General features: G+C 43.8%; 1 protein-coding gene and 2 long non-coding RNA genes across 4 annotated transcripts in view; 1 reads left to right on the top strand and 2 right to left on the bottom strand.

Moving 5' to 3' along the window:
* The window catches only part of LOC109870775 (FTS and Hook-interacting protein homolog), a 64,737-nt gene extending 61,005 nt beyond the window's left edge, over positions 1 to 3,732 (bottom strand). The window contains exon 1 of the mRNA XM_031805961.1: positions 3,465 to 3,732. Within this exon, the coding sequence (XP_031661821.1) occupies positions 3,465 to 3,593 (129 nt within the window). The 5' untranslated portion in view covers positions 3,594 to 3,732. The remainder of the gene's footprint in view (positions 1 to 3,464) is intronic.
* A 203-nt stretch (positions 3,733 to 3,935) lies between these two features.
* On the bottom strand, positions 3,936 to 19,892 carry LOC116357679 (uncharacterized). Its single transcript, XR_004205597.1, has 3 exons — positions 19,624 to 19,892; positions 10,118 to 10,318; positions 3,936 to 4,171 (listed from the first exon to the last, which is right to left on the bottom strand). It is a non-coding gene; the product is annotated as an uncharacterized LOC116357679 (long non-coding RNA).
* A 63-nt stretch (positions 19,893 to 19,955) lies between these two features.
* On the top strand, positions 19,956 to 26,460 carry LOC109870654 (uncharacterized). 2 transcript variants are annotated; one of them, XR_004205596.1, is made up of 4 exons: positions 19,960 to 20,022; positions 20,459 to 20,545; positions 24,205 to 24,472; positions 25,677 to 26,460. It is a non-coding gene; the product is annotated as an uncharacterized LOC109870654 (long non-coding RNA). The 2 variants fall into 2 exon arrangements; XR_002252198.2 differs by lacking the exon at positions 25,677 to 26,460 and having other exon boundaries at positions 19,956 to 20,022; positions 24,205 to 24,626.
* The last annotated feature ends 274 nt before the right edge of the window (positions 26,461 to 26,734 follow it).

The raw sequence follows: 26,734 nt of genomic DNA, 5'->3' as shown, positions 1-26,734 counted from the left end.
TAGAGCTACCTCTATGCTAACATAAACTATAGAGCTACCTCTATGCTAACATTAACTATAGAGCTACCTCTATGCTAACATAAACTAACCATAGAGCTACCTCTATGCTAACATAAACTAACCATAGAGCTACCTCTATACTAACATTAACTAACCATAGAGCTACCTCTATACTAACATTAACTAACCATAGAGCTACCTCTATGCTAACATAAACTAACCATAGAGCTACCTCTATGCTAACATGAACTAACTATAGAGCTACCTCTATGCTAACATGAACTAACTATAGAGCTACCTCTATGCTAACATGAACTAACTATAGAGCTACCTCTAAGCTACAGACAATATGTTCCTCTATGCTAACATTACCTAACTACAGAGCTACTACCACTATGCTAACATTAACTATAGAGCTGCCTCTGTGCTAACATTAACTAACTATCTTCCTTCTAAAACTTACCCAGATGTAAACATGCCTGCAAGCGGTTGGTAGATAACTACTGATGCTGTTACAGAAAACTACTCTTTCCCATAGTGCTGAGGTGTTTGTGGGGGCTGTTCCTTCACCATGTACAGTAGACTACAGACAACATGTTCCTCCATCATGTACAGTAGACTACAGACAGACAATATGTTCCTCCATCATGTACAGTAGACTACAGACAGACAACATGTTCCTCCATCATGTACAGTAGACTACAGACAATATGTTCCTCCATCATGTACAGTAGACTACAGACAATATGTTCCTCCATCATGTACAGTAGACTACAGACAACATGTTCCTCCATCATGTACAGTAGACTACAGACAACATGTTCCTCCATCATGTACAGTAGACTACAGACAGACAATATGTTCCTCCATCATGTACAGTAGACTACAGACAGACAACATGTTCCTCCATCGTATCCCTGAGCCGACAAGGTGAAATATCTGTCGATGTGCCCTTGAGCAAGGCACTTAACCCTAATTGCTACAGGGTCACCATCAATATCGGCTGATCCCTGGCCGTGAACCCACTCACATTAGGTTGTCTGAGGGAGATTCGGGATATGCAAAACACATATTTTGATCGCAGTCGTACAGGTTACCCACTCGTACAAGCAGTGAAACAAGACAGATATATAGGGGCTCCTGAGTGGAGAGAGAGAGAGACCTTGAGATGCTGACAGTGATGGGTCAATAGAGACCTTGAGATGCTGCTTCTGCTGGTAACAGAATAGCCTCTGTTGGCATGACGTGACCGGCAGACAAAGACTAAAAGGGAGGATCAATACTCTACTGATGGGACCTGATAACGGTTGACAGACTGGTCCATCCTTCTTGACAGGCAGTCACACACACTAACCCAGGCACTTCAACTGATCCCCCACATACAATAAAGGCTGGAAAGTGCATCCCACTCTCCATACACATAATAACCCTCCCCCTACACACATTAAGCTAAAAGCCCTAGTCAGCTCGGCGCTGGGAGATGGGAGAAAGAGAGAACAGAGTTAATGAGAGAGAGAGGCAGCAAATGAGAGGCAGAGAGAGAGAGTGAGAGAGAGCAACAGCTTTGACAGGGTCAACCGCAGCATTATTACTTCCTGTACAGACTGTCTGGCAGGCAGAGTGTAGCATTATGATGGAAGAGCTTCCTGTTGGCAGCTTTCAAATGTGTATCTATCAATATACACTATGTATACACAAATGTCTGTGGACACCCCTTCAAAATGACTGGATCTGGCTATTTCAGCCACACCTGTTGCTGACAGGTGTATCAAATTGAGCACACAGCCATGCAATCTCCGTAGACAAACATTGGCAGGAGAATGGCCCATACTGAAGAGCTCAGAGACTTTCAATGTGGCATCGTCATAGGATGCCACCTTTCCAACAGTCAGTTTGTCATATTTCTGCCCCGGTCAACTGTAAGTGCTGTTATTGTGAAGTGGAAACGTCTCGGAGCAACAACGGCTTAGCCGCAAAGTGGTAGGCCACACAAGCTCACAGAATGGGACTGCCGGGTACTGAAGCGTGTAGCAAGAAAAAAAAGTCTGTCCTCAGTTGCAACACTCACTACCGAGTTCCAAACTGCCTTTGGAAGCAACGTCAGCACAACAACTGTGCGTCGGGAGCTTCATGAAATGGGTTTCCATGGCAAAGGAACCGCACAGAAGCCTAAGATCACCATGCGCAATGCCAAGCATCGGCTCGAGTGGTGTAAAGCTCGCCACCATTGGACTCTGGAGCAGTGGAAACGCATTCTCTGGAGTGATGAATCACGCTTCACCATCTGGCAGTATGACAGACGAATCTTGGTTTGGCGGATGCCAGGAGAACGCTACATGCCCCAATGCATAGTGCCAACTGTAAAGTTTGGTGGAAGAGGAATAATGGTCTGGAGCTGTTTTTCATAATGGTCTGGGGCTGTTTTTCATAATGGTCTGGGGCTGTTTTTCATAATGGTCTGGGGCTGTTTTTCATAATGGTCTGGGGCTGTTTTTCATGGTTCGGGCTAGGCCCCTTAGATCCAGTGAAGGGAATTCTTAACGCTACAGCATACAATGACATTCTAGACGATTCTGTGCTTCTAACTTTGTGGCAAGAGTTTGGGAAAGGCCCTTCCTTGTTTCAGTATGACAATGTCCCTGTGCATAAAGCGAAGTTCATACAGAAATGGTCTGTCAAGATCGGTGTGGAAGAACTTGACTGGCCAGCAGAGCGCTGACCTCAACCCTATCGAACACCTTTGGGATGAATTGGAACGCAGACTGCGAGCCAGGCCTAATCACCCCAACATCAGTGCCCGACCTCACTAATGCTCATGGCTGAATGGAAGCAAGTCCCTGCAGCAATGTTCCAAGATCAAGTGGGAGCTGTTATAGCAGCAAAGGGCGGACCAACTCCATATTAAATCCCATGATTTTGGAATGAGGTGTTCAATGAGCAGGTGTGCGTCATGTCGTGTGTTTTGTCATTTAGCAGAAGCTTCTATCCAAAGTGACTTAGTCATACGTGAACACGTCCCGGCAACGCGCGCTCGAACGCGTCTCATGTCTAATAACATTTATTTTATTGAACCTTTATTCAACTTTCATTTAACTAGACAAGTCAGTTAAAGAACAAATTCTTATTGACAACGACGGCCTACCCCGGGCAAACCCGGACAACGCTGGGCCAATTGAGCCGCCCTATAGGACTGCCAATCACGGCAGGATGTGATACCGCCTGGATTCGAACCAGGAACTGTAGTGATGCCTCTTGCCCTGAGATGCATATAAAGAGATGTAGCTGTGTGTGTGTGTGCGTGATTAAAAGGTTATTCCCCTAGAGCAGGGGTAATTAAATCCTACCCTGAAGGTCCAGACTAATGCTGGTTTTCTGTTCTACCTGATAATATCATTGCACCCATCTGGTATCCCAGGTCTAAACCAGTCCATAAATTAGTACACATTTGAGCGTTCGAGTCTCACCTGTCTCCAGTGGTTCTCGAACACCATAAGGCAGGTCTCTGGGTCAGCAGTACAGGGACTGGAGGGTGCTACGTTCCTACTGGACCTGCCCCCCGGACCTCGAGGGGTCAGCCGGCTCAGCCAGCTCATCCTGACCTCCAGAGGGATCAAGGGTCAGAGATCAGGGTTCAGAGAAGAGGGGGAGAGAGACCCTGGCACATAAACTACAGGGTAGGAGAGAAGGAAGGGGTTGAGAGAGGGTTCAGGAGAGGAGGCGGCGGTTCAGGAGAGGTGGAGGAGGGGAGTCAGGAGAGGAGGAGGGATCAGCAGAGGGGGGGGGGGGGTCAGGAGGAGGAACGGAGGAGGGGTCTGGAAAGGAGGAGGAGGAAGGTGGGGTCAGGAGAGGAGGGGGGATCCGCAGAGGGGGGGGTCAGGAAAGGAGGAGGGGGGGGGGGGGGGGGGGTAAGGAGAGGAGGAGGAAGGGGGGGGGGGGGTAAGGAGAGTCCAGATAGAGGGGGACGAGGAAAAAGAGGGGGGGTGGGGGTTCTGCTGTGGTTGCAGGAGTGAGGCTGTACTTCGGTGTCAGTGTCACCGCGGTAACGGATCAGTGGTGGTCAGTTAGGGGGTTGGGTGTCTGTGCAGGGGGATGCGCGTCGGCTCTCCCTGAAGACCCTGTCATCCAGTCTGCAGCCAACACCACTCCATGCCTAGGCAGAGGACCCGCAGCACTGCAGGGACACAACAGAGGTTAGGGTTATTACAATACAGAGGTTAGCCTTACAACAGACAGACAAAGAGACAGACAGAGATGTCCTGGGGCTGTGTTCACAAACACATACAGACCCCACAGAGCCCCAGGACAGCAACACAGTTAGAGCCAATCAAATCATTAGAGAACTACAAGACAATTACTTGACATATTGGAAGGAATTAACAAAAAAACTGAGCAAACTAGAATGCTATTTGGCCCATGAACAGAGTACACAGTGGCAGAAAACCTGACCACTGTGACAGACCCAAACGTAAAAGAAAGCTATGACTATGTACTTGATCAGCACAAAAACATCCTTTGGCGTTCTGCATTAGCATCGAATAGCCCCCGTGATATGCAACTTTTCAGGGAAGTTAGGAACCAATATACACAGGCGGTTAGGAAAGCAAAGGCTAGATTTTTCAAGTAGAAATTTGCATCCTGAAGCACCGATCAACAGCCCTCCACCCCCAAACAGCAACTCGCCCAAGCCTCCACCATTTCTCCTTCACCCAAATAGCTGATGTTCTGAAAGAGCTGCAAAATCTGGACCTTTACAAATCAGCCGGGCAAGACAATCTGGACCCTCTCTTTCTAAAATGATCTGCCGAAATTGTTGCAGCCCTTATTACTAGCCTGTTCAACCTCTCTTTCTTATCGTCTGAGATTCCCAAAGATTGGAAAGCTGCCACGGTCATCCCCCTCTTCAAAGGGGGAGACACTCTAGACCAAACTGATACAGACCTATATCTATTCTACCCTGCCTTTCTAAGGTCTTCGAAAGCCAGTTTAACAAACAGATTTTCAACCATTTTGAATCCCACCGTACCTTCTCCGCTATGCAATCTGGTTTCAGAGCTGGTCATGGATGCACCTCAGCAATGCTCAAGGTACTAAACGATATCATAAAGAGACATTACTGTGCAGCCGTATTCATTGACCTGGCCAAGGCTTTCGACTCTGTCAATCACCACATTCTTATTGGCAGACTCAACAGCCTTGGTTCCTCAAATGATTGCCTCGTCTGGTTCACCAACTACTTCTCTGATAGAGTTCAGTGTGTCAAATCGGAGGGCCTGTTGTCCGGGCCTCTGGCAGTCTCTATGGGGGTGCCACAGGGTTAAATCCTCAGGCCGACTCTCTTCTCTGTATACATCAATGATGTCTCTCTTGCTGCTGGTGATTCTCTGATCCACCTCTACGCAGACGACACCATTCTGTATACCTCTGGCCCTTCTTTGGACACTGTCTTAACTAACCTCCAGATGAGCTTCAATGCCATACAACTCTCCTTCCGTGGCCTCCAACTACTCTTAAATGCAAGTAAAACTAAATGCATGCTCTTCAACCGATCGCTGCCCACACCTGCCCGCCCGTCCAGCATCACTACTCTGGACAGATCTGACATAGAATATGTGGACAACTACAAATACCTAGGTGTCTGGTTAGACTGTAAACTCTCCTTCCAGCATCTCCGATCCAAAATTAAATCTAAAATTGGCTTCCTATTTTGCAACAAAGCATCCTTCACTCATGCTGCCAAACATACCCTCAGAAAACTGACTATCCTATCAATCCTCGACTTTGGCGATGTCATTTACAAAATAGCCTACAACACTCTACTCAACAAATTGGATGCAGTCTTTCACAGTGCCATTCGTTTTGTCACCAAAGCCCCATATACTACCCACCACTGCGACCTGTATACTAGCCACCACCGCAACTTGTACGCTCTCGGCTAGCCCTCGCTTCATACTCGTCGCCAAAGCCACTGGCTCCAGGTCATCTACAAGTCTCTGCTAGGTAAAGCCCCGCCTTATCTCAGCTCACTGGTCACCATAGCAGCACCCACTCGTAGCACGCGCTCCAGCAGGTATATCTCACTGGTTACCCCCAAAGCCAATTCTTCCTATGGTCACCTTTCTTTCCAGTGCTCTGCTGCCAATGACTGGAACGAACTACAAATGAGTCTCCATCTTAAGAGATTTATCTCCCTCACGAGCTTTAAGCACCAACTGTCAAAGCAGCTCATAGATCACTGCACCTGTACATAGCCCATCTGTAAACAGCCCATCTATCTACCTCATCACCATACTGTTTATGTATTTATTCATCTTGCTCCTTTGCACCCCTGTATCTCTACTTGCACATTCATCTTCTGCACAGTTTTACAGTTTATTCCATGTGTAACTCTGTCTTGTTGTAGGTGTTGAACTGCTTTGCTTTATCTTGGCCAGGTCGCAGTTGCAAATGAGAACTTGTTCTCAACTAGCCTACCTGGTTAAATAAAGGTGAAAAAAAAATTACAAGTAAAAATATACAGACTCAGTGAGCATAGCCTTGCTATTGAGAAAGGCCACCGTAGACAGACCTGTCTCTCAAGAGGAGACAGGCTATGTGCACACTGACCACAAAACGAGGTTGAAACTGAACTGCACTTCCTAACCTCCTGCCAAATATATGAGCATATTATAAACATAATATTGCCTTGCTTGTGAAGAAATAACCTAAAAATCGGTAAAGTTTTTTTATTTTACCCCTTCTCCTCAATTTTGATCTTATCTCATTGCTGGGAGGCAAAGGTCAAGTCATGCATCCTCCAAAACATGATCTGACAAACCGCGCCTCTTAACACCCGCCAATTTAACCCGGAAGCCAGCTGTAACCAATGTGTCAGAGGAAACACCGCTCAACTGACGACCAAGGTCAACATGCAGGCGCCCGGCCCGCATCGATGATGGCTGCCATTTTACGGGCTCCTAACCAACTGTGCTATTTTGATAGTTTTTTCACATTGTTTGTAACTCATTTTAAACATAATGTTTCTGCTACCGTCTCTTATGACTGAAAAGAGCTTCTGGACATCAGAATAGCGATTACTCACCTCGAACTGGACGGACGAGGGCGGGGTGCCTTGTAAGAACTTGCAGACAAGCAGGTAAACCACCACTACACCCCATATTATAGGCCAACGTTCAATCATTGGAAAACCAACTGGACTATATATGATTAAGACTATCCTACCAACGGGACATTATAAACTGTAATATCTTATGTTTCACCGAGATGTGGCTGAACGAAGACACGGATAACATAGAGCTGGCTGGCTTCTCCGTGCAGCGACAGGACAGAGCAGCTATGTCTGGTAAGACGAAGGGCGCGTGTGTGTGTCTATTTGTCAATAACTGCTGGTGCGTGATGTCTAATATTAAAAAGTCTCGAGGTAATGCTCGCCTGAGGTAGAATACCTCAGGATAAGCTGTAGATCACACTATCTACCAAGAGAGTTCCCATCTATATTATTCGTAGCCGTCTATTTACCACCACAGACCGATGCTGGCACTAAGACCGCACTCAACCAACTCTATAAGGCCATAAGCAAACAAGAACATGCTCATCCAGAAGCGGTGCTCCTAGTGGCCGGGGACTTTAATGCAGGCAACCTTAAATACGTTTTACCTCATTTCTACCAGCATGTCACATGTGCAGCCAGAGAAAAATAAATAAATAAATAATAATAATACAAATTATAAAAAATACTCTGGGCCACCTACACGCCACACGCAGAGACGCATACAAAGCTCTCCCTCACCTTCCATTTGGTAAATCTGATCACAATTCTATCCTCCTGATTCCTGCTTACAAGCAAAAAAAAAAAACTAAAGCAGGAACTTCCAGTGACTCTCTCAATACGGAAGTGGTCAGATGACGCGGATGGTACGCTACAGGACTGTTTTGCTAGCACACACTGCTACCATCTCAGTCACTGGCTTCATCAATAAGTGCATCGCTGACCTTGTCCCCACAGTGACCGTAGGTACATATCCCAACCAGAAGCCATGGATTACAGGCAACATCCGCACCGAGCTAAAGGAAAGAGCTATCGCTTTCAAGGAGCAGGACACTAATCTGGAAGCTTATAAGAAATCCCGCTATAACCTCAGACAAACCATCAAACAGACAAAGCGTCAATACAGGTCTAAGATTGAATCATACTACAACGGTTCTGATGCTCGTCAGATGTGGCAGGGATCGAAAACTATTACGAACTACAAAGGGAAACCCAGCCGCGAGGTGCCCAGTGGGTCAAGCCTAGCAGACGAGATAAATGCCTTCTATGCTCGCTTTGAGGCAAGCAACACTGAAGCATGAATGAGAGCACCAGCTGTTCCGGATGACTGTCCGTAGCCGATGTGAGCAAGACCTTTAAAAACAGGTCAACATTCACAAAGCCACGGGGCCAGACGGATTACATGGACTTGTTCTCAAAGCATGGGAATCTTCACTGACATTTTCAACCTCTACCTGACCTAGTCTGTAATACCTACATGTTTCAAGCAGACCACCATAGTCCCTGTGCCCAAGGAAGTGATGGTAACCTGTCTACCACCCCGTAGCACTCACGTCGGTAGCCATGAAGTGCTTTGAAAAGCTGGTCATGACTCACATCAACACCGTCATCGCGGATACCCTAGACCCACTCCAATTCGCATACCACCTCAACAGATCCACAGATGATGCAAACCCACTCCACACTGCCCTTTCCCTTCTGGAAAAGTCCATACATTAGGGCCAAAATACATTTATTTTGAATTGACTGATTTCCTTATATGAGCTGTAACTCTGTAAAAATTTTGAAATTGTTGCATTTAGATATTTTTGTTCAGTATAGATACACACACACCTCTTCCTCAAAGTGGTCCCCTGAACTCGAATTTGAGTTTACATCCTAAATTGACTGCCTTCAAGCACGGGCACCCCTCCCCCCCCCTAACCCAGAAGAGCACGGGGCCCCAGCCCCCCATCCTAACCCAGAAGAGCACGGGGCCCCAGCCCCCCATCCTAACCCAGAAGAGCACGGGGCCCCAGCCCCCCATCCTAACCCAGAAGAGCACAGGGCCCCAGCCCACACAGACAGAGGAAGTTCACCTAGTGTGGTTTGTGTAACGAGCAACACTGATGTAGCCAAATGTCTCATCCAAGCGTTAGTTTCATCACCGTAGTTATGGGGAGCATAGAGCCATTTAGAGTCATATAGAGCTTAAAAAGGACAGTCAGTACTCTGTGTGGTGTTCCTAGTACTACTTACTCTTCGGCTAAAGTTATTGCTTATAGCATATAGGGATGAGAAAAATGTACAAGCCACACAGTCTCTCGGTTGATCTCTCACTCGTGACTGACGTTAAAAGTTAGAGAGCTGGGATAAAGACAGAGTTAGAGAGGAATGTATTGCTCTGTGGCTAAGACGGGACAGACACATTTAACACAACTTTTTAAAAAAGGAACTGAGAGTGAACATATGAGTGATTCGTCTTTAATATCCGGGGTGGGTTACCACAGACAGCATAATCTCCATACCATTATTCCATCTCATCGATGTACATTCTTCACAGAAGCAGTTGGTGTCTTGAACACACCCCCCCACGTTCCAAATCACGACAAAACAACTGACTGCTACACTTGGCTCAAGACGAGAGAGAAAGAGAGCAAAGGCTGCTGGGAGATAAAGTAGGTTATCGTATCGCCTCAGAGAGTCCCTATGATTCATAGAGGTTTGCTTACATCACTTGTGTACAGAGAGAGAGAGAGGAGAGAGGACAGAGAGAGAGAGAGAGAGAGGAGAGAGGACAGAGAGAGAGGACAGAGAGAGAGGAGAGAAGAGAGGAGAGAGGAGAGAGAGAGAGGACAGAGAGAGAGGAGAGAGGAGAGAGAGAGGACAGAGAGAGAGGAGAGAGAGAGGACAGAGAGAGAGGAGAGAGGACAGAGAGAGAGGAGAGAGGAGAGAGGAGAGAGAGAGAGAGAGAGAGAGAGAGAGAGAGAGAGAGAGAGAGAGAGAGAGAGAGAGAGAGAGAGAGAGAGAGAGAGAGAGAGAGAGAGAGAGAGAGAGAGAGAGAGAGATTCTACAAAAACAACACCATCTTACCTGAACACTTGCTCAGCGTCTGTCTGGGCTAAATCTCCATTTTGGCTCTGGTCCACAGAGGGAGGAGGAAGCCCTGGCTCATGGCCCTAGCTGGCTGCTCCAGTGCAACGCTGGCTTTTCAAGCAAGTCACCAACCAGCAGCGATTGGCTTAGCCTTCCTTAGCCCCAACTGCTCTCCCAGGACTGAAAGTCAACCACCACCTAGACAGAGAGGAGAGGGTTTGGTTATAAGCTGGTAAGCCGGTGTATTGTATCACACAGGTCTGACAGAGAGAAACGCAGACAGAGGTGACACAGAAGGTGTTAAACTGGGTGTACGCTACATGATTTAGCTGCCTCAGACTAGCTTGAGATCGGAGCCAAAATCCTCCATGTCTCAGAGAGCGTGATCACAGACGCAATCGGGAGGGCTTACCGATCCCAGATGTCCTGATATTTCCTGAACATGTTTTATTCTTATTTATTTTTTAAACTAGGAAAACAAAATATGCAAAGCTCTTGTAGTGTTGAGATGTGCAACATGTTTTGAGAACACTGATCAGCAATAGCCAATGAGAGGCTGCCAGAGAAGAAGCCAGTAAGAAGAGGATGTTGTTTCACATCACCCAGAGTGACTCTCCAGCAGGAGACATGACTGCTAGTATGTGTTTCTACAGTCTGCTACAGACATAGGTGGTCGTCCATAAGCTAAGCTTCAGCTAAAGTTAATTGAATTGCCAAATTTTTTTAGCCTAATTTGCCTACTCCTGTCTACAAAAAAAAAAATTAAATCTTTCAAAATAGGCTACTACACCAGATCGCATGATTTGGCCACAGAGGATCGATCATTAGATTCTTAAAATAAAATTGTGAATTTAAAAAAGAAATCATTCACCTACAGTCGGAAGGGCATGCAATTTGGACAGCCAGTGCGGCAAACACCAGAGGATTGCTGAGTTGTGACTAAGTGACTAAGTAAAAAGTAGGAGCCCAGCCAAGGCATAAAGCAATATTTCATCTTCATCTGGAAAGCACAACCATCTCTGCAGCACTCCATCAATCAGGCCTTTATGGTAGATTGGCCAGATGGAAGTCTCTCCTCAGTAAAAGGCACATGACAGCCTGCTTGGAGTTTGCCAAAAGGACTCTCAGACCATGAGAAACATGATTCTCTGGTCTGATGAAACCAAGATTGAACTCTTCAGCCTAAATGCCAAGCATCACATCTGGGGGAAACCTGTCACCATCCTTATGCAGAAGAATGGTGGTGGTGGCAGCATCATCATCATGCTGTGGGGATGTGTCTCAGCAACAGGGACCGGGAGACTAGTCAGGATCGTGGGAAAGATGAACGGAGCAAAGTACAGAGAGATCCTTGATGAAAACCTGCTCTAGAGCGCTAAGGACCTCAGGGGAACACCTGCCAACAAGACAATAACCCTAAGTACACAGCCAAGACATTGCAGGAGTGGCTTCGGGATATGTCTCTGAAATGTCCTTGAGTGGCCCAGCCAGAGCCCGGACTTGAACCCGATCGAACATCTCTGGAGAGACCTGAAAATAGCTGTGCAGCGACAGAGCATGGGGGGGATCTGCAAAAAAGAATGGGAGAAACTCACCAAATACAGGTGTGACAAGCTTTTAGCATCATATGCATGACTCAAGGCTGTAATCACTGCCCAATGTGCTTTCTGCTTTGTCATTCTGTGTGTAGATTGATGAAGGGGGGGGGGGGAAGCTATTCAATTCATTTTAGGATAAGGCTGTAACAAAACAAAAATGTGGTAAAGTCAAGGGATCTAAAGACTTTCCAAAGGCACTGTGTGTGTGTGCGTATATGTGTGTGTGTGCGTATATGTGTGTGTGTGCGTATATGTGTGTGTGTGTGCGTATATGTGTGTGTGTGCGTATATGTGTGTGTGTGCGTATATGTGTGTGTGTGCGTATATGTGTATGTGTGTGTGTGCGTATGTGTATATATGTGTGTGTGTGTATATATGTGTGTTTGTGTATATGTGCGTGTGTGTGTGTATTTATTTGCAAAAGCAAATACAGTGTAACAAAGCCCACGTGGGCTGGGAATCCTGAAGATGACACTTTAAATCACATAAATAATGTACAACATGTTTTAAGGCTAGGGGGAAGCTCAAAACATTGTATTTATTTCTGTAGACACAGGAGACGGCTAATTAGGCTATATCATTTTGATAATTTACTTAGGGAAAGCCTAGCCTTACGGACCCAACGCCTATGAACCTGTCAATCTACTACTGTCTCGTAGTAGAAGCGTTGACCTATTATTCTATTAGTCATCTTGGCGACAAAGAAGTTGTGGGACTAAAGATCTCAAATCCCTACAACCAGTAAGCCTAGGCTACATAAAACATAATAAACAAGGAGGTCAGAAATGTTGATTAAAAAAAATATACTAGTTTAACATTATTAGCGCAGCTACGTGTGAATGTTCGTTTGGATACTGGATAAAGACAGTTGGAAAACCAATAGAACATGAGAGCAATAAGGCTACTGGTTTCAATCGCAAAGTCATCTTTTTTTATCCATTATTTTACCAGGTAAGTTGACTGAGAACACGTTCTCATTTGCAGCAACGACCTGGGGAATAGTTACAGGGGAGAGGAGGGGGATGAATGAGCCAATTGTAAACTGGGGATGATTAGGTGACCATGATGGTTTGAGGGCCAGATTGGGAATTTAGTCAGAACACCGGGTTAACACCCCTACTCTTAAGATAAGTGCCATGGGATCTTTAATGACCTCAGAGAGTCAGGACACCCATTTAACGTCCCACCCGAAAGACAGCACCCTACACAGGGCAGTGTCCCCAATACTGCCCTGGGGCATTGGGATATTTTTTTTAGACCAGAGGAAAGAGTGCTACTGGCCCTCCTACTGGCCCTCCAACACCACTTCCAGCAACATCTGGTCTCCCATCCAGGGACTGACCAGGACCAACCCTGCTTAGCTTCAGAAGCAAGCCAGCCATGGTATGCAGGGTGGAATGCAGGGTGGTATGCTGCTGGCTAAAACATGCCTCCTAATATATATAGTAAAACATTCAGGTTTCAAACTATGAAGTAGCTATACGTTTACAAAATGCATACTACCTCCGTTGCCTATGCATTTGAATGGCGAATCAATTTGGAAGCGCGCATTAATTACCAGTTGAGAAATAAAAACAGTAGCTCTTTAAATCATGGTCCCCCCCCCTCAAAAAAATGTGAGCCAGATATCACCAGCTAACTAAAACCCTGATAAAGCTAAGCTGAAGGCTCAACATTTCAGACATAAAAACCATCAAGTGAACCTTTCGATCCCTGGCCTAACGTCGGTAAATAAGAGAATAAGAACTATATAAAACGGTTACAATCAAAAGGGGATTTCATTTTTCAGGTTACATTCCTCAGTGGCGTAAAATGTCAGTAAGTTCAAAGTTCAACTGCTCAGATTCCAATGCTAGTAACAATAGAGGGATGAGATGGCAAATAAAACGTATCCAGTAGGACAGAGGTCATCAGTAGGACAGAGGTCATCAGTAGGACAGAGGTCATCAGTAGGACAGAGGTCATCAGTAAGACAGAGGTCATCAGTAAGACAGAGGTCATCAGTAAGACAGAGGTCATCAATACGTGAACAGAACTAAACATTTCTGTTCACACTGACTGACAGAGCAGAAGTGAGAAATGTTATAGCCTGCCTGAGGCACAGTGAGGCTTTTTGGAAGCGGCTGACCCTCAAACCTAGGAGCAGTTTAGGTGAAACGTTCAGCAGCTCGCTGACCCTCAAACCTAGGGAGCAGTTTAGGTGAAACATGTTCAGCAGCAGCTGACCCTCAAACCTAGGAGCAGTTTAGGTGAAACATGTTCAACAGCAACTGACTCTGTTACAGTCCGAATTTAAAAATGGTTTAAATTGAGATGCGTCACAGGCCTACACACACATTCTCGCAAAGTGGAATTATGTTTTCCATTATGTTTCTGTTTAACAAATGCTGAAATGTCTTGAGTCAATAAGATCTCAACCACTTTATGTCAAGCCTAAATACGTTCAGGAGTAAACATGTGCTTTAACTAGTCACATAATAAGTTGCATGGACTCACTCTGTGTGCAATAATAGTGTTTAACATGGTTTTTGAATGACTACCTTCTCTCTGTGCCCCACACATACAATTATCTGTAAGGTCACTCAGTCGAGCAGTGAATTTCAAACACAGATTCAACCACAAAGACCAGGGAGGTTTTCCAAAGCCTCACAAAGAAGGGCACCTATTAGTAGAGTAAAAAAATGTAAGAAGTAGACATTGAATAGCCCTTTGAATAGCCCTTTCCATATTTACAACACATTACTGAGTATCGCTCTCCATATTTACAACACATTACTGAGTACCACTCTCCATATTTACAAACACATTACTGAGTATCACTCTCCATATTTACAACACATTACTGAGTACCACTCTCCATATTTACAAACACAACACATTACTGAGTACCACTCTCCATATTTACAAACACATTACTGAGTATCACTCTCCATATTTACAACACATTACTGAGTACCACTCTCCATATTTACAACACAACACATTACTGAGTACCACTCTCCATATTTACAACACATTACTGAGTACCACTCTCCATATTTACAACACAACACATTACTGAGTACCACTCTCCATATTTACAACACGTTACTGAGTATCGGTCTCCATATTTACAACACAACACATTACTGAGTATCTCTCTCCATATTTACAATACATTACTGAGTACCACTCTCCATATTTACAACACAACACATTACTGAGTACCACTCTCCATATTTACAACACCATTACTGAGTACCACTCTCCATATTTACAACACCATTACTGAGTACCACTCTCCATATTTACAAGACATTACAGAGTATCGCTCTCCATATTTACAACACAACACATTACTGAGTACCACTCTCCATATTGACAACACATTACAGAGTATCACTCTCCATATTGACAACACATTACAGAGTATCACTCTCCATATTTACAACACAACACATTACTGAGTACCACTCTCCATATTTACAAACACATTACTGAGTATCACTCTCCATATTTACAACACATTACTGAGTACCACTCTCCATATTGACAACACATTACAGAGTACCACTCTCCATATTGACAACACATTACTGAGTATCACTCTCCATATTGACAACACATTACAGAGTATCACTCTCCATATTGACAACACATTACAGAGTATCACTCTCCATATTGACAACACATTACAGAGTATCACTCTCCATATTGACGAACTGAGTGGTGGCTGCATCATGTTATGGACACCGGGCGTGCCGATCTCGTCGTAATCGTATCCGTTTTATCAAACCTGATACTGGTAATTGGATTGACTGGTGATGGGAAAACTCAGAAGTGTGCTTTAAACGCAGGTAAAGCCTGGAGTGAGCGTTAGTGTACCATTACTTAGGCCGCGTCTCAGAGCACATCATTCATTGTGTTCGTTCACTCAGACACATTGTTAAAATGAACCCTGAGAGATGAAAATGCACATGATTACTTTACTTAAGTCTTATTCAATTATCAACGGAATAGACAAACACATCGGGCCCCTTGCATGGCTGGCTACTACTGTCTGCATGTATTCCAGACACAGATTTAGAAGCTAGGCTAATTTTCTTGCTCCATATTGTTTCACTTTGCTCCCCTCCAAAGCTTTACTCTGCCGACACCATAATGATCTGTCGCTCAGTAAAACATGACTGGGCAAGAAAAAAATTATAATAGCAAAGCTCAAGACAGACGTCAATGGAATAATTATACGGACAGACAAAGTAGGCCTACTGAACAACGCCAATTAGACTAAAAACAACCATATGACCTCAGTCGACAGGAAATTACTAGTTTGAACAACGATGACTAGCTACAGATTCATACACTATGTTTGAAGAAGAGGAAACTTATGCCCTGATACGAATGACTGAGTGTGGTGAAACAGAGCAGTGCGCGCGTCTGGGGAAATGAGAGTGGCTAGTTCTAATCCAATCGTTAGCCCCTAATGAGTATGGGGCAAATGCAATACAACACATTAATGAGTACCACTCTCCATAGTGGTGGCTGCATCATGTTATGGGTATGATTGTCGTCATAAGGACTGGGGAGTTTTTCAGGATTAAGAAAAACAGATTGGAACAAACCACAGGTAAAATCCGAGAGGAAAACCCGGTTCAGTCTGCTTTCCACCAGACACCGGTCAGGATGCTCTCAATGGTGCAACTGTAGGACATTGAGGATCTGGGGGACCCATGCCAAATCTTTTCAGTCTCTTTTCAGGTTGTTGTCCTGGCACCACACTGCCAGGTCTCCGACCTTCTCCCTATAGCCTGTTCTCATCACTGTCGGTGATTAGGCCTACCACCGTTGTGTCGTCAGCAAACTTAATGGTGTTGGAGTCATGCTTGGCCACGCAGTAGTGGGTGAACAGGGAATACGGAAGGGGACTGACCACGCACCCCTGAGGGGCCCCAGTGTTGAGGATTGCCTACCGCCCATATGTGTTGTTGCCTATCCTTACCACCTGGGGGCAGCCCGTCAGGAAGACCAGGATCCAGTTGCAGAGGGAGGTGTTCAGTCCCAGAATCCATAGCTTAGTGATGAGCTCTGTGGTCACTATGGTGTGGAAACGCTGAGTCAATGAACAGCATTCTCGTATACAGTTGAAGTCAGAAGTTTACATAAACTAGTTTTAATGACTCCAGCCTAAATGTTTCAAACACTCCACAAATGTCTTGTTAACAAACTATAGTTTTGGCAAGTCGTTTAGGACATCTACTTTTTGCATGACACAAGTAATTTTTCCAACAATTGTTTCCAGACAGATTATTTTCACTGGATCACAATTCCAGTGGGTCAGAAGTTTACATATACTAAGTTGACTGTGCCTTTAAACAGCTTGGAAAATTCCAGAAAATTATGTCATGGCTTTAGAAGCTTCTGATAGGCTAATTGACATTACATGAGTCAATTGGAGGTGTACCTGTGGATGTATTTCAAGGCCTGTTAACAAGACCTTTGTGGAGTGATTGAAAAAACAAGTTTTAATGGACTCCAACTTAAGTGTATGTAAACTTCCGACTTCAACTGTACATGCTCTAAGTGATTGATAATTGGTATTCAGCAGTCATAAAAGTATGCCTTATTTACCTTCGAAGAACTACTAAAAAGTAATTTAGTCAGAAAGCATAGGCAGCAGCTCTATAGAGATGATATGACTTGGAAATAAATAATAAAGTCAAATTTAATTTCATAAACACAGCTAAAATATTTTATCAAAGTAAAGTGAATAAAATTGTTGATAAGTGATAAGCAGTTACTACCATCATTGGACGTATTGTTTTATCCTTTGTTGTTACAGTATTCAACCCACACAATGCCAAGTGATTTAAAAAATAATCTAAACCGTAAACCTTGATTATTTATTTAAATAACTGACACGAAGCTAAACAGGATCATTTTAAAAAGCGCACATCACTACTGAAAAAGGTACGTTTGAGCGCCTATCCCTCACCAATGGCCAGATAGAGGACAGAACGTAGAGGACAGAACGTAGGGGACAGAACGTAGGGGACAGAACGTAGGGGACAGAACGTAGAGGACAGGATGTAGAGGACAGAATGTAGAGGACAGAATGTAGAGGATAGAATGTAGAGGATAGAATGTAGAGGATAGAATGTAGAGGACAGAATGTAGAGGACAGAATGTAGAGGACAGAATGTAGAGGACAGAATGTGGAGGACAGAATGTGGAGGACAGAATGTAGAGGACAGAATGTAGAGGACAGAATGTAGAGGTAGGGAAAATATTTTTCCAAGAGAAGCTAACTGACCACAGTCATGTTTACTGAACACTGTATCTGCGTCTGAAATGGAACCCTAAATTCAACTACTTTTGAACAGGGCCCACAAGATTCTGGTCAAAAGCTGTGCACATCGTGTAAGGAAAAGGTCTCCCTCTCTCGCCGCTGGCCTGGCCACGGGACATGTGCCTGCATGATACATTATTGAGTGGCAAAGCATGTCAAGTCCATCTCAAAAACCTCCTGACCTGGAAAGCTCAGTCATGTTTCAAATGTTCTCAAGACCAACATGACAATGCTGAGGAATTACAGTCAGAGCCAGATCCTGTAGCAATCTAGTAAACTTGCTAGTGAATTCAGTGAATGTTTAACACATTTCTAGAGGCAAATGTGTTCAATTATAACTGTGACATAATTAACTTGGAGCTCTATGTAAATCTATTTCTGGAAACTGATGTAAGTCTGTGTAAGGTTATCACTACTGCGTACACCTTCCATTATTTTCCATAGAGCTTATACCCCCTTAATTGTTTTAATTGAACCTTTATTTAACTAGGCGAGTCACTTAAAAACAAATTCTTATTTTCAATGACAGCCTAGCGGGGAACAGTGCCTTGTTCAGGGGCAGAACAACCGATTGTTACCTTGTCAGCTCGGGGATTCGATCTAACAACCTTTCGGTTACTGGCCCAACGCTCTAACCACAAGGCGTGGATGGTCCGAGACCATATCAAACAGTATACCACGGGCATGACAAAAAAAGTTATTTGTTATTGTTCTAATGACATTGGTAACCAGTTTATAATATCAATAAGGCACCTCGGGTTTATGGTATATGACCAATATACCACGGCTAAGGGCTGTAATCCAGGCACTCAGTGTTGCGTCGTGGATAAGAACAGCCCTTGGCCGTGTTAAATAGGCCATACACCACACACCCGTGTGCCTTAATGCTTAATTATTCCTTACGTAAAGACAGGACACTCCATTTAGTATGATGTAACTTTTTTTGGTATGGCATGTATTATTTTGTTTATATCCGTCATCCATGTCATATGATATGTTACGAATTACAATGTGTATGATGTTTTGCAAACTCTACAAAAAGGTTACATATTTTTAAATTGTTGACTTAAGTCAAAAAAATATCTGTGTCTTATGTAACCTTATCCAAACATAACATAACACTCATTTCATCCTCTCAGATGTAAAAATGTACTACGTTACGTCTAGTCTATGAGATCAGGTGGAATTATAACCAAATAGCATCCATTGTTAAATAACGTTTAGTCGTTTATAATTTATGAGTATTCAACAACAAAAAGGCTAGCCAGTTTCAGCATGACTTATTAAACATTAACAATTACAACAATTTGGGGAAAAATGTGTTGGCTAGCTAGCCAAATAAAACAACGCCTAAACGTTCATATAAAAACAGTTGATGAGCATAACATATCACGTAGCAACTGTCAGCCAGATAAATGCTGTTGTGTGTTAGATATTATAGCTAACTAGTTAAATATAGAGATGTCTCCTTCCTACTTTCAGACTTAGCGGAATGCTAAATAGCTACAGAACGTTAGCAAGTAAAAAAAAAAAATAGGCAAATTATGAAACATATTTCAGTTGAACAGGCAGATACTCACGCAGTGATTTCCACGAAACAACTTAGCTTGCTAGTTAGCCAAAATGCTAACGGTGGCTATTCGGGCAATTCCACTGTCAGTCAATCAGGGTGTACACTGTAAACATGGAGCCAACATTACAAAAACAAACAACAAAACTACATACGAACGCAAACAAGATCGCCTAAAAAAATGTATCCTTTTGTCGCATAGATTACTCCTTTTTAGACAACAACAAAGCATTTTCTGATTTCACAATCATTCTCTCTCTTTTTTTTCCGTTGCCATCTTCTCTGTCACAGACACACACCCACACGCAAGGGACGCTGTGACGTTTTCACAAACCGCTACCACGGATTCGCCGCCACATCCCGGTACTCTTTTCTCCGCCGCCCTTGAAAGGGAACGTCCTATGTGAAAGTCAGTGGTGCACATTTTTTTTCCCCTGTCGTGTGTGTGTGTGTGTGTGTGTGTATGACAAAATACATTTCCTAACGCATAATAGTCATGTTGGAGCTGCATAGATCCGTATAAATGTGTCAGATTGTGTGGGTGAGTGAGGGTTATGCAGAGGAGGATTGTAGAATATACTTTAACGACCCTTGGTTTATAAACGCGGATATCGACTTTACTGCTGGAGCTTGCTTTTACGGCACGGTCGATAGCCCTCCAGACTTCGGGCTAGAAAGTGGAGGGTTCGAGACCTGCTCCCTGCCGTTTCATTACAATATTATAATTTAGCTCAATTAACACAACCATTGGCTACAACTTTCTTGGTTTGATTGGTTTATAGTTTAGGCCCCATCAAATTAACTAAGATATCAATGCAGTCATAATTGTTTGGTATTTGATGCAGGATAGCACTAGTTGGTCCCTGGAGACTGCTGTCTGGTTGGAGAGTCACCTGCTCCCCTCCATGGAGGCAGACCAGCATGATCAACAGGTGTGTTTTAAAATGTTTACCTTTATTTAAGCAGGTAGGCTAGTTGAGAACAAGTTCTCATTTGCAACTGCGACCTGGGAAAGATAAAGACAACACAGAGTTACACATGGAATAAACAAATATACAGTCAATAATACAGTAGAAAAAGTCTATATACAGTGCTTGCAAATGAGTTAAGATAAGGGAAGTAAGGCAATAATTAGGCCATGGTGGCAAAGTAATTACAATATAGCAATTGAACACTGGAATGGTAGATGTGCAGAGTATACAGTGGGGCAAAAAAGTATTTAGTCAGCCACCAATTGTGCAAATTCTCCCACTTAAAAAGATGAGAGAGGCCTGTCATTTTCATCATAGGTACACTTCAACTATGACAGACAAAATTAGAAAAGAAATCCAGAAAATCACATTGTAGGATTTTGAATGAATTTATTTGCAAATTATGGTGGTAAACGGTGTGCAATATAGAAGGATATATATATATATATATATATATATATACTATATATATATATATACAGTATATATATATTTATATATACAGTATATATATATATAGTGTCACACTGTATATATATATACTGTATATATATATATATATATATATACTGTATATATATATATATATATATATATACAGTATATATATATATATATATACTATATATATATATATATATATACAGTGTGACACTATATATATATATACTGTATATATAAATATATATATACTGTATATATATATATATATATACATATGCACATATGAATGTGCAAGTAGAGATACTGGGGTGCAAAGGAGCAAGACAAAAAGAAAATACAGTATGGGGATGAGGTAGTTGGATGGGCTATTTACAGATGGGGTATGTACAGGTGCAGTGATCTATGAGCTGCTCTGACAGCTGGTGAGGGAGATAAGAGTCCCCAGCTTTAGTGATTTTTGCAGTTCGTTCCAGTCATTGGCAGCAGAGAACGGGAAGGAGAGGCGGCCAAAGGAAGAATTGGCTTTGGGGGTGACCAGTGAGATATACCTGCTGGAGCGCGTGCTACGGGTGGGTGCTGCTATGGTGACCAGTGAGCTGAGATAAGGTGGGGCTTTACCTAGCAGAGGCTTGTAGATGACCTGGGGCCACTGGGTTTGCGCCGAGTATGAAGCGAGGGCCAGCCAACGAGAGCGTACAGGTCGCAGTGGTGGGTAGTATATGGGGCTTTGGTGACAAAACGGATGGCACTCTGATAGACTGCATCCAATTTGTTGAGTGTTGGAGGCTATTTTGTAAAGGACAGAGCCAAAGTCGAGGATTGATAGGATGGTCAGTTTTACGAAGGTATGTTTGGCAGCATGAGTGAAGGATACTTTGTTGCAAAATAGGAAGCCGATTCTAGATTTAATTTTGGATTGGAGATGTTTAATGTGAGTCTGGAAGGAGAGTTTACAGTCAGAACTGTCCAGAGCAGTGATGCTGGACAGGCAGGCATGTGAGCGTGGCTAAGGTGCACCGATGACCAGCTCTGAAACCATATTTGCATATGGAGAAGGTACGGTGGGATTCGAAATGGTCAGTAATCTGTTTGTTAACTTGGCTTTCGAAGACCTTAGACAGGCAGGGTAGAATAGATATAGGTCTGTAGCAGTTTGGGTCTAGAGTGTCTCCCCCTTTGAAGAGGGGCATGACTGTGGCAGCTTTCCAACCAATAGGAATCTCAGACAATACGAAAGAGAGGTTGAACAGGCTAGTAATAGGGGTTGCAACAATTTGGCAGATAATTTTAGAAAGAGAGGGTCCAGATGGTCTAGGCCGGCTGATTTGTAGGGGTCCAGATTTTACAGCTCTTTCAGAACATCAACTATCTGGATTTGGGTGAAGGAGAAATGGAGAGGCTTGGGCGAGTTGCTGTGGGGGGTGGAGGGCTGTTGATCGGGGTAGGGGTAGCCAGGTGGAAAGCATGGCCAGACATAGAAAATGCTTTTTGAAATTCTAATTTATAGTGGATTTATCGTTGGTGACTGTCTTTCCTAGCCTCAGTGCAGTGGGCAGCTGGGAGGAGGTGCTCTTATTCTCCATGGACTTTACAGCTTCCCAGAACTTTTTTGAGTTTGTGCTACAGGATGCAAATTTCTGCTTGAAAAAGCTAGCCTTAGCTTTCCTAACCGCCTGTGTATATTAGTTCCTGAAAAGTTACATATCACGGGGGCTGTTCGATGCTAATGCAGAAAGCCACAGGATGTTTTTGTGTTGGTCAAGGGCAGTCAGGTCTGGAGAGTACCAAGGGCTATATCTGTTCCTGGTTCTACATTTTTGAATGGGGCATGCTTATTTAAGATGGTGAGGAAGGCACTTTTAAAGAATAACCAGGCTACTTCTACTGACGGGACGAGGTCGATATCCTTCCAGGATACCTGGGCCAGGTCGATTAGAAAGGCCTGCTCGCTGAAGTGTTTTAGGGAGCGTTTGAGATTGACGAGGGGTGGTCGTGTGACCACAGACCCATTACGGACGCAGGCAATGAGGCAGTGATCACTGAGATCTCGGTTGAAAACAGCAGATGTGTATTTGTAGGGCAAGTTGGTTAGGATGATATCTATGAGGGTGCCAGTGTTTACATATTTGGGGTTGTACCTAGTGGGTTCATTGATAATTTGTGTGAGTTTGAGGGCATCAAGCTTAGATTGTAGGATGGCCAGGGTGTTAAGCATGTCACAGTTTAGGTCACCTAGCAGCACCAGCTCTAAAGATAGATGGTGGGCAATCAATTCACATATGGTGTCCAGGGCACAGCTGGGGGCAGTAGGTGGGCTATAGAAAGCGGCAACGGTGAGAGACTTGTTTCTGGAAAGGAGCATTTTTAAAGTAGAAGCTCGAATTGTTTGGGTACAGACCTGGATAGTAAGACATAACTCTGCAAGCTATCTCTGCAATAGATTGCAACTCCTCCCCCTTTGGCAGTTCTATCTTGTTGGAAAATGTTATTGTTAGGGATGGAAATGTCAGGGTTTTTGATGGTCTTCCTAAGCCAGGATTCAAACACGGCTAGGACATCCGGGTTGGCAGAGTGTGCTAAAGCAGTTAATAAAACAAACTTATTGCCTTGTTTTATTTCTTTACCCACCTATTGTTCACCTAACACCTTTTTTGCACTATTGGTTAGAGCCTGGAGAGGAACAGAGGAGGAGTAGGATGAGGGTACGGCTAAAGGCTAACAGGAATGATCGTTTAGTGCGTTCAGAGCAGATAGTAAAAGGAGCAGGTTTCTGGGCATGAGAGAATAGATTCAAGGCATAATGTACAGACAAATGTAGAGTAGGATGTGAGTACATTGGAGGTAAACCCAGGCATTGAGTAATGATGAGAGATATTGTCTATAGAGACGTTTAAACCAGGTGATGTCACAGCATATGTGGGAGGGAGAACTAAATGATGTATGTGACATCAGTGTGTTGGGCTACTGGAAAAGGGCCTATGTGAGCATAGATGATTTTCCTGCTCTACATTGATATTGCTAAATGTATTGTACTCCTTTACTGAACTGTTAGGAGCTAGTAACACAAGCATTTCTCTGCACCCACTAAACTGTATACGTGGCCAATACACTTTGATTTAATTAGATTTTCATCCATCCCTTTCTCTCATCCATTTCTCTTTCTCTCCATCTCCTAGTCGGCTGGAGGGAGTTGGTGGTTACGGTTACAGAAGTCATCAAAAGAGAGCGCCTGGGGAATAGGAGTGGCGCTAGGCACTGCAGGGCCTGGATTCACCTCTACATCACCAGAGGAACAGAGGAGGAGTTGTTGGTTGAGCCATCAGAGGAGTTTTATTATGGATGGCTACAGGTCATGACCTTTCCCATCTTCTACATCTGGGTTCTCTTCATCTGCATATGCTTACATCAAATGTAGCCTATGGCTGGCCGGTTATCCATTCCAAGGTGCTCGCTTCGTGTCAATGTACTGTTTCTCTGTTCTTGACTTCTGTTGTTTATTTTTTTGTGTTTTTCTTCTTTGTGTAAAATATGTTAAGACCTTGTACACATGAAATAAATTGTGTTTTGATTGTAAAGATAATAAACAGAAGAATAAATAGACCACCTCAATAGACAATTTTTTTTTTGAACCAATTGAAATGTTAATTTTGTAGATATTTGATATGTTATTTGCCAGTATTTTAATAAGACATGATTCCCTGCAATAGATGAATCGTACGTGGCACTGTGGCTTACACTCGGCTACTTCTCTAACCGATTATTTCACAGATAATTGTATGTTTGGGGTACAGAGATGAGATAATCCTTCACAAATCATGTTAAACACTTTTATTGCATCCCGAGTGAGTCCATGCAACTTATTAAGTGACTTGTTAAGCACATTTTTACTCCTGATGTTATTTAGGCTTGAATACATATTCACTGAAAACATTTTCAGCTTTACATTTTTTAAATAATTTGTAAAAAAAAATAAAAAGTTCTAAAAACAAAATTCCACTTTCAAACTGTGGGGTATTGTGTGTCGATCAGTGACACGGGCTTTAACACAAGAACACGTGGAACAAGTCAAGGGGTGTGAATACTTTCTGGAGACACTGTGTATTTTTGTTTAACACTGTATATGGCTGGTACCATCGTCAAATTTAGATTATTTTTTTAACAGGTGGAACCTTGTGTGTGTGTGTGTGTGTGTGTGTGTGTGTGTGTGTGTGTGTGTGTGTGTGTGTGTGTGTGTGTGTGTGTGTGTGTGTGTGTGTGTGTGTGTGTGTGTGTGTGTGTGTGTGTGTGTGTACCAGTGGTGGGTTGGAAATAATCCTTTGTGCTTGAAAGGTTTTTCCTAGCCACCGTGCTTCTACACCTGCATTGCTTGCTGTTTGGGGTTTTAGGCTGGGTTTCTGTACAGCACTTTGAGATATCAGCTGAAGTACAAAGGGCTATATAAATACATTTGATTTGATTTTACTTGATTTGTTAATGCATTTAAAAACACGTGAAAATATATATTGTGGAGAGCCAATGACCTGGGAGAGAGAGTTGGCTTTTCTTTGATGATGACTCCAAGGCTCAGTAACGAAATGTTCTATTTATATTTCTCTGGATATGAACTACTCTGACCAAGACTGTATCTGTGTTGTGCTTCCCCCTGCAGGTTTTCTGGAGCACGCTTCCTGTTGAGGAAACGGCAGGAGAAGTTCCACCCCCATTCATTTCCAATGAGGGCACGCAGAGAAACGTGAGGGGGATTGTGGGAAGCTGAGCGTTAAAACCTCTGCTAGAGGAACGGACGAAAAGGTTCAGTTTTATTCAAATTTCAAGCGATGCGAAGCATTGGAGCAAAGTGTTGTCAAGAGGAGGTACCGCCTCTGGTCAAAACCCACTGTCAGAGTAGGAGGTTCTGGTCTTTATTTATTCCATGGCCACGTTTGGATGGAGGTGCACGGGAAGCAGTTGACCCTCACCAGGGGTTGACCCTCACAAGGGGTTGACCCTCGCCAGAGGTTGACCCTCACCAGGGGTTGATCCTCACCAGAGGTTGACCCTCACTAGGGGTTGATCCTCACCAGAGGTTGACCCTCACCCCTGGTCTCATCTCTCCAAGCTTATGCTCTACACATATTCATGCTGGAAGGCTGGCCTGTGCATCAGTTTCGGGTCCGAACGCTGGATCGACCCCGACATCTCCAACCCTGTATTCGCCTCATGAGGCACCAGTACTTCTACTTCTTCTGGTTCTCTGTGCATATCTTCACCACTGTGGGCGACATGACTACCTGTTTATGATGGCAGACCTGCAGTTCACCATGCTGGTGTTTGCCTCCATCATGGGACATGCTGGCTAATCCTACCTCATCCAAACGTCTTCCATTTAAGAATGATGGAGGCCACTGTTTACTTGGTGACCTTCAACGCTGCAGAAATGTTTTAGTACCCTTCCCCAGATCTGTGCCCCGACACAAACCTGTCTCGGAGCTCTACAGAGAATTCCTTTGACCTCGTGGCTAATGTGTCTGTCATGCACTGTCAACTGTGGGACCTTATATAGACAGGTGTGTGTGCCTTTCCAAATCATGCCCAAACAATTGAATCTACCACAGGTGGACTCAAATCAAGTTGTAGAAACATCTCAAGGACGATCAATGGAAACAGGATGTACCTGAGCTCAATTTCAGGTCTCATAGCAAAGGGCCTGAATTCTTATGTAAATAA

The sequence above is a fragment of the Oncorhynchus kisutch genome, linkage group LG26 (assembly GCF_002021735.2).
Source record: "Oncorhynchus kisutch isolate 150728-3 linkage group LG26, Okis_V2, whole genome shotgun sequence".
NCBI lineage: Eukaryota > Metazoa > Chordata > Actinopteri > Salmoniformes > Salmonidae > Oncorhynchus > Oncorhynchus kisutch.
The sequence above is the reverse complement of the archived record's forward strand: the minus strand, read 5'-3'. Positions and strand labels throughout refer to the sequence as shown.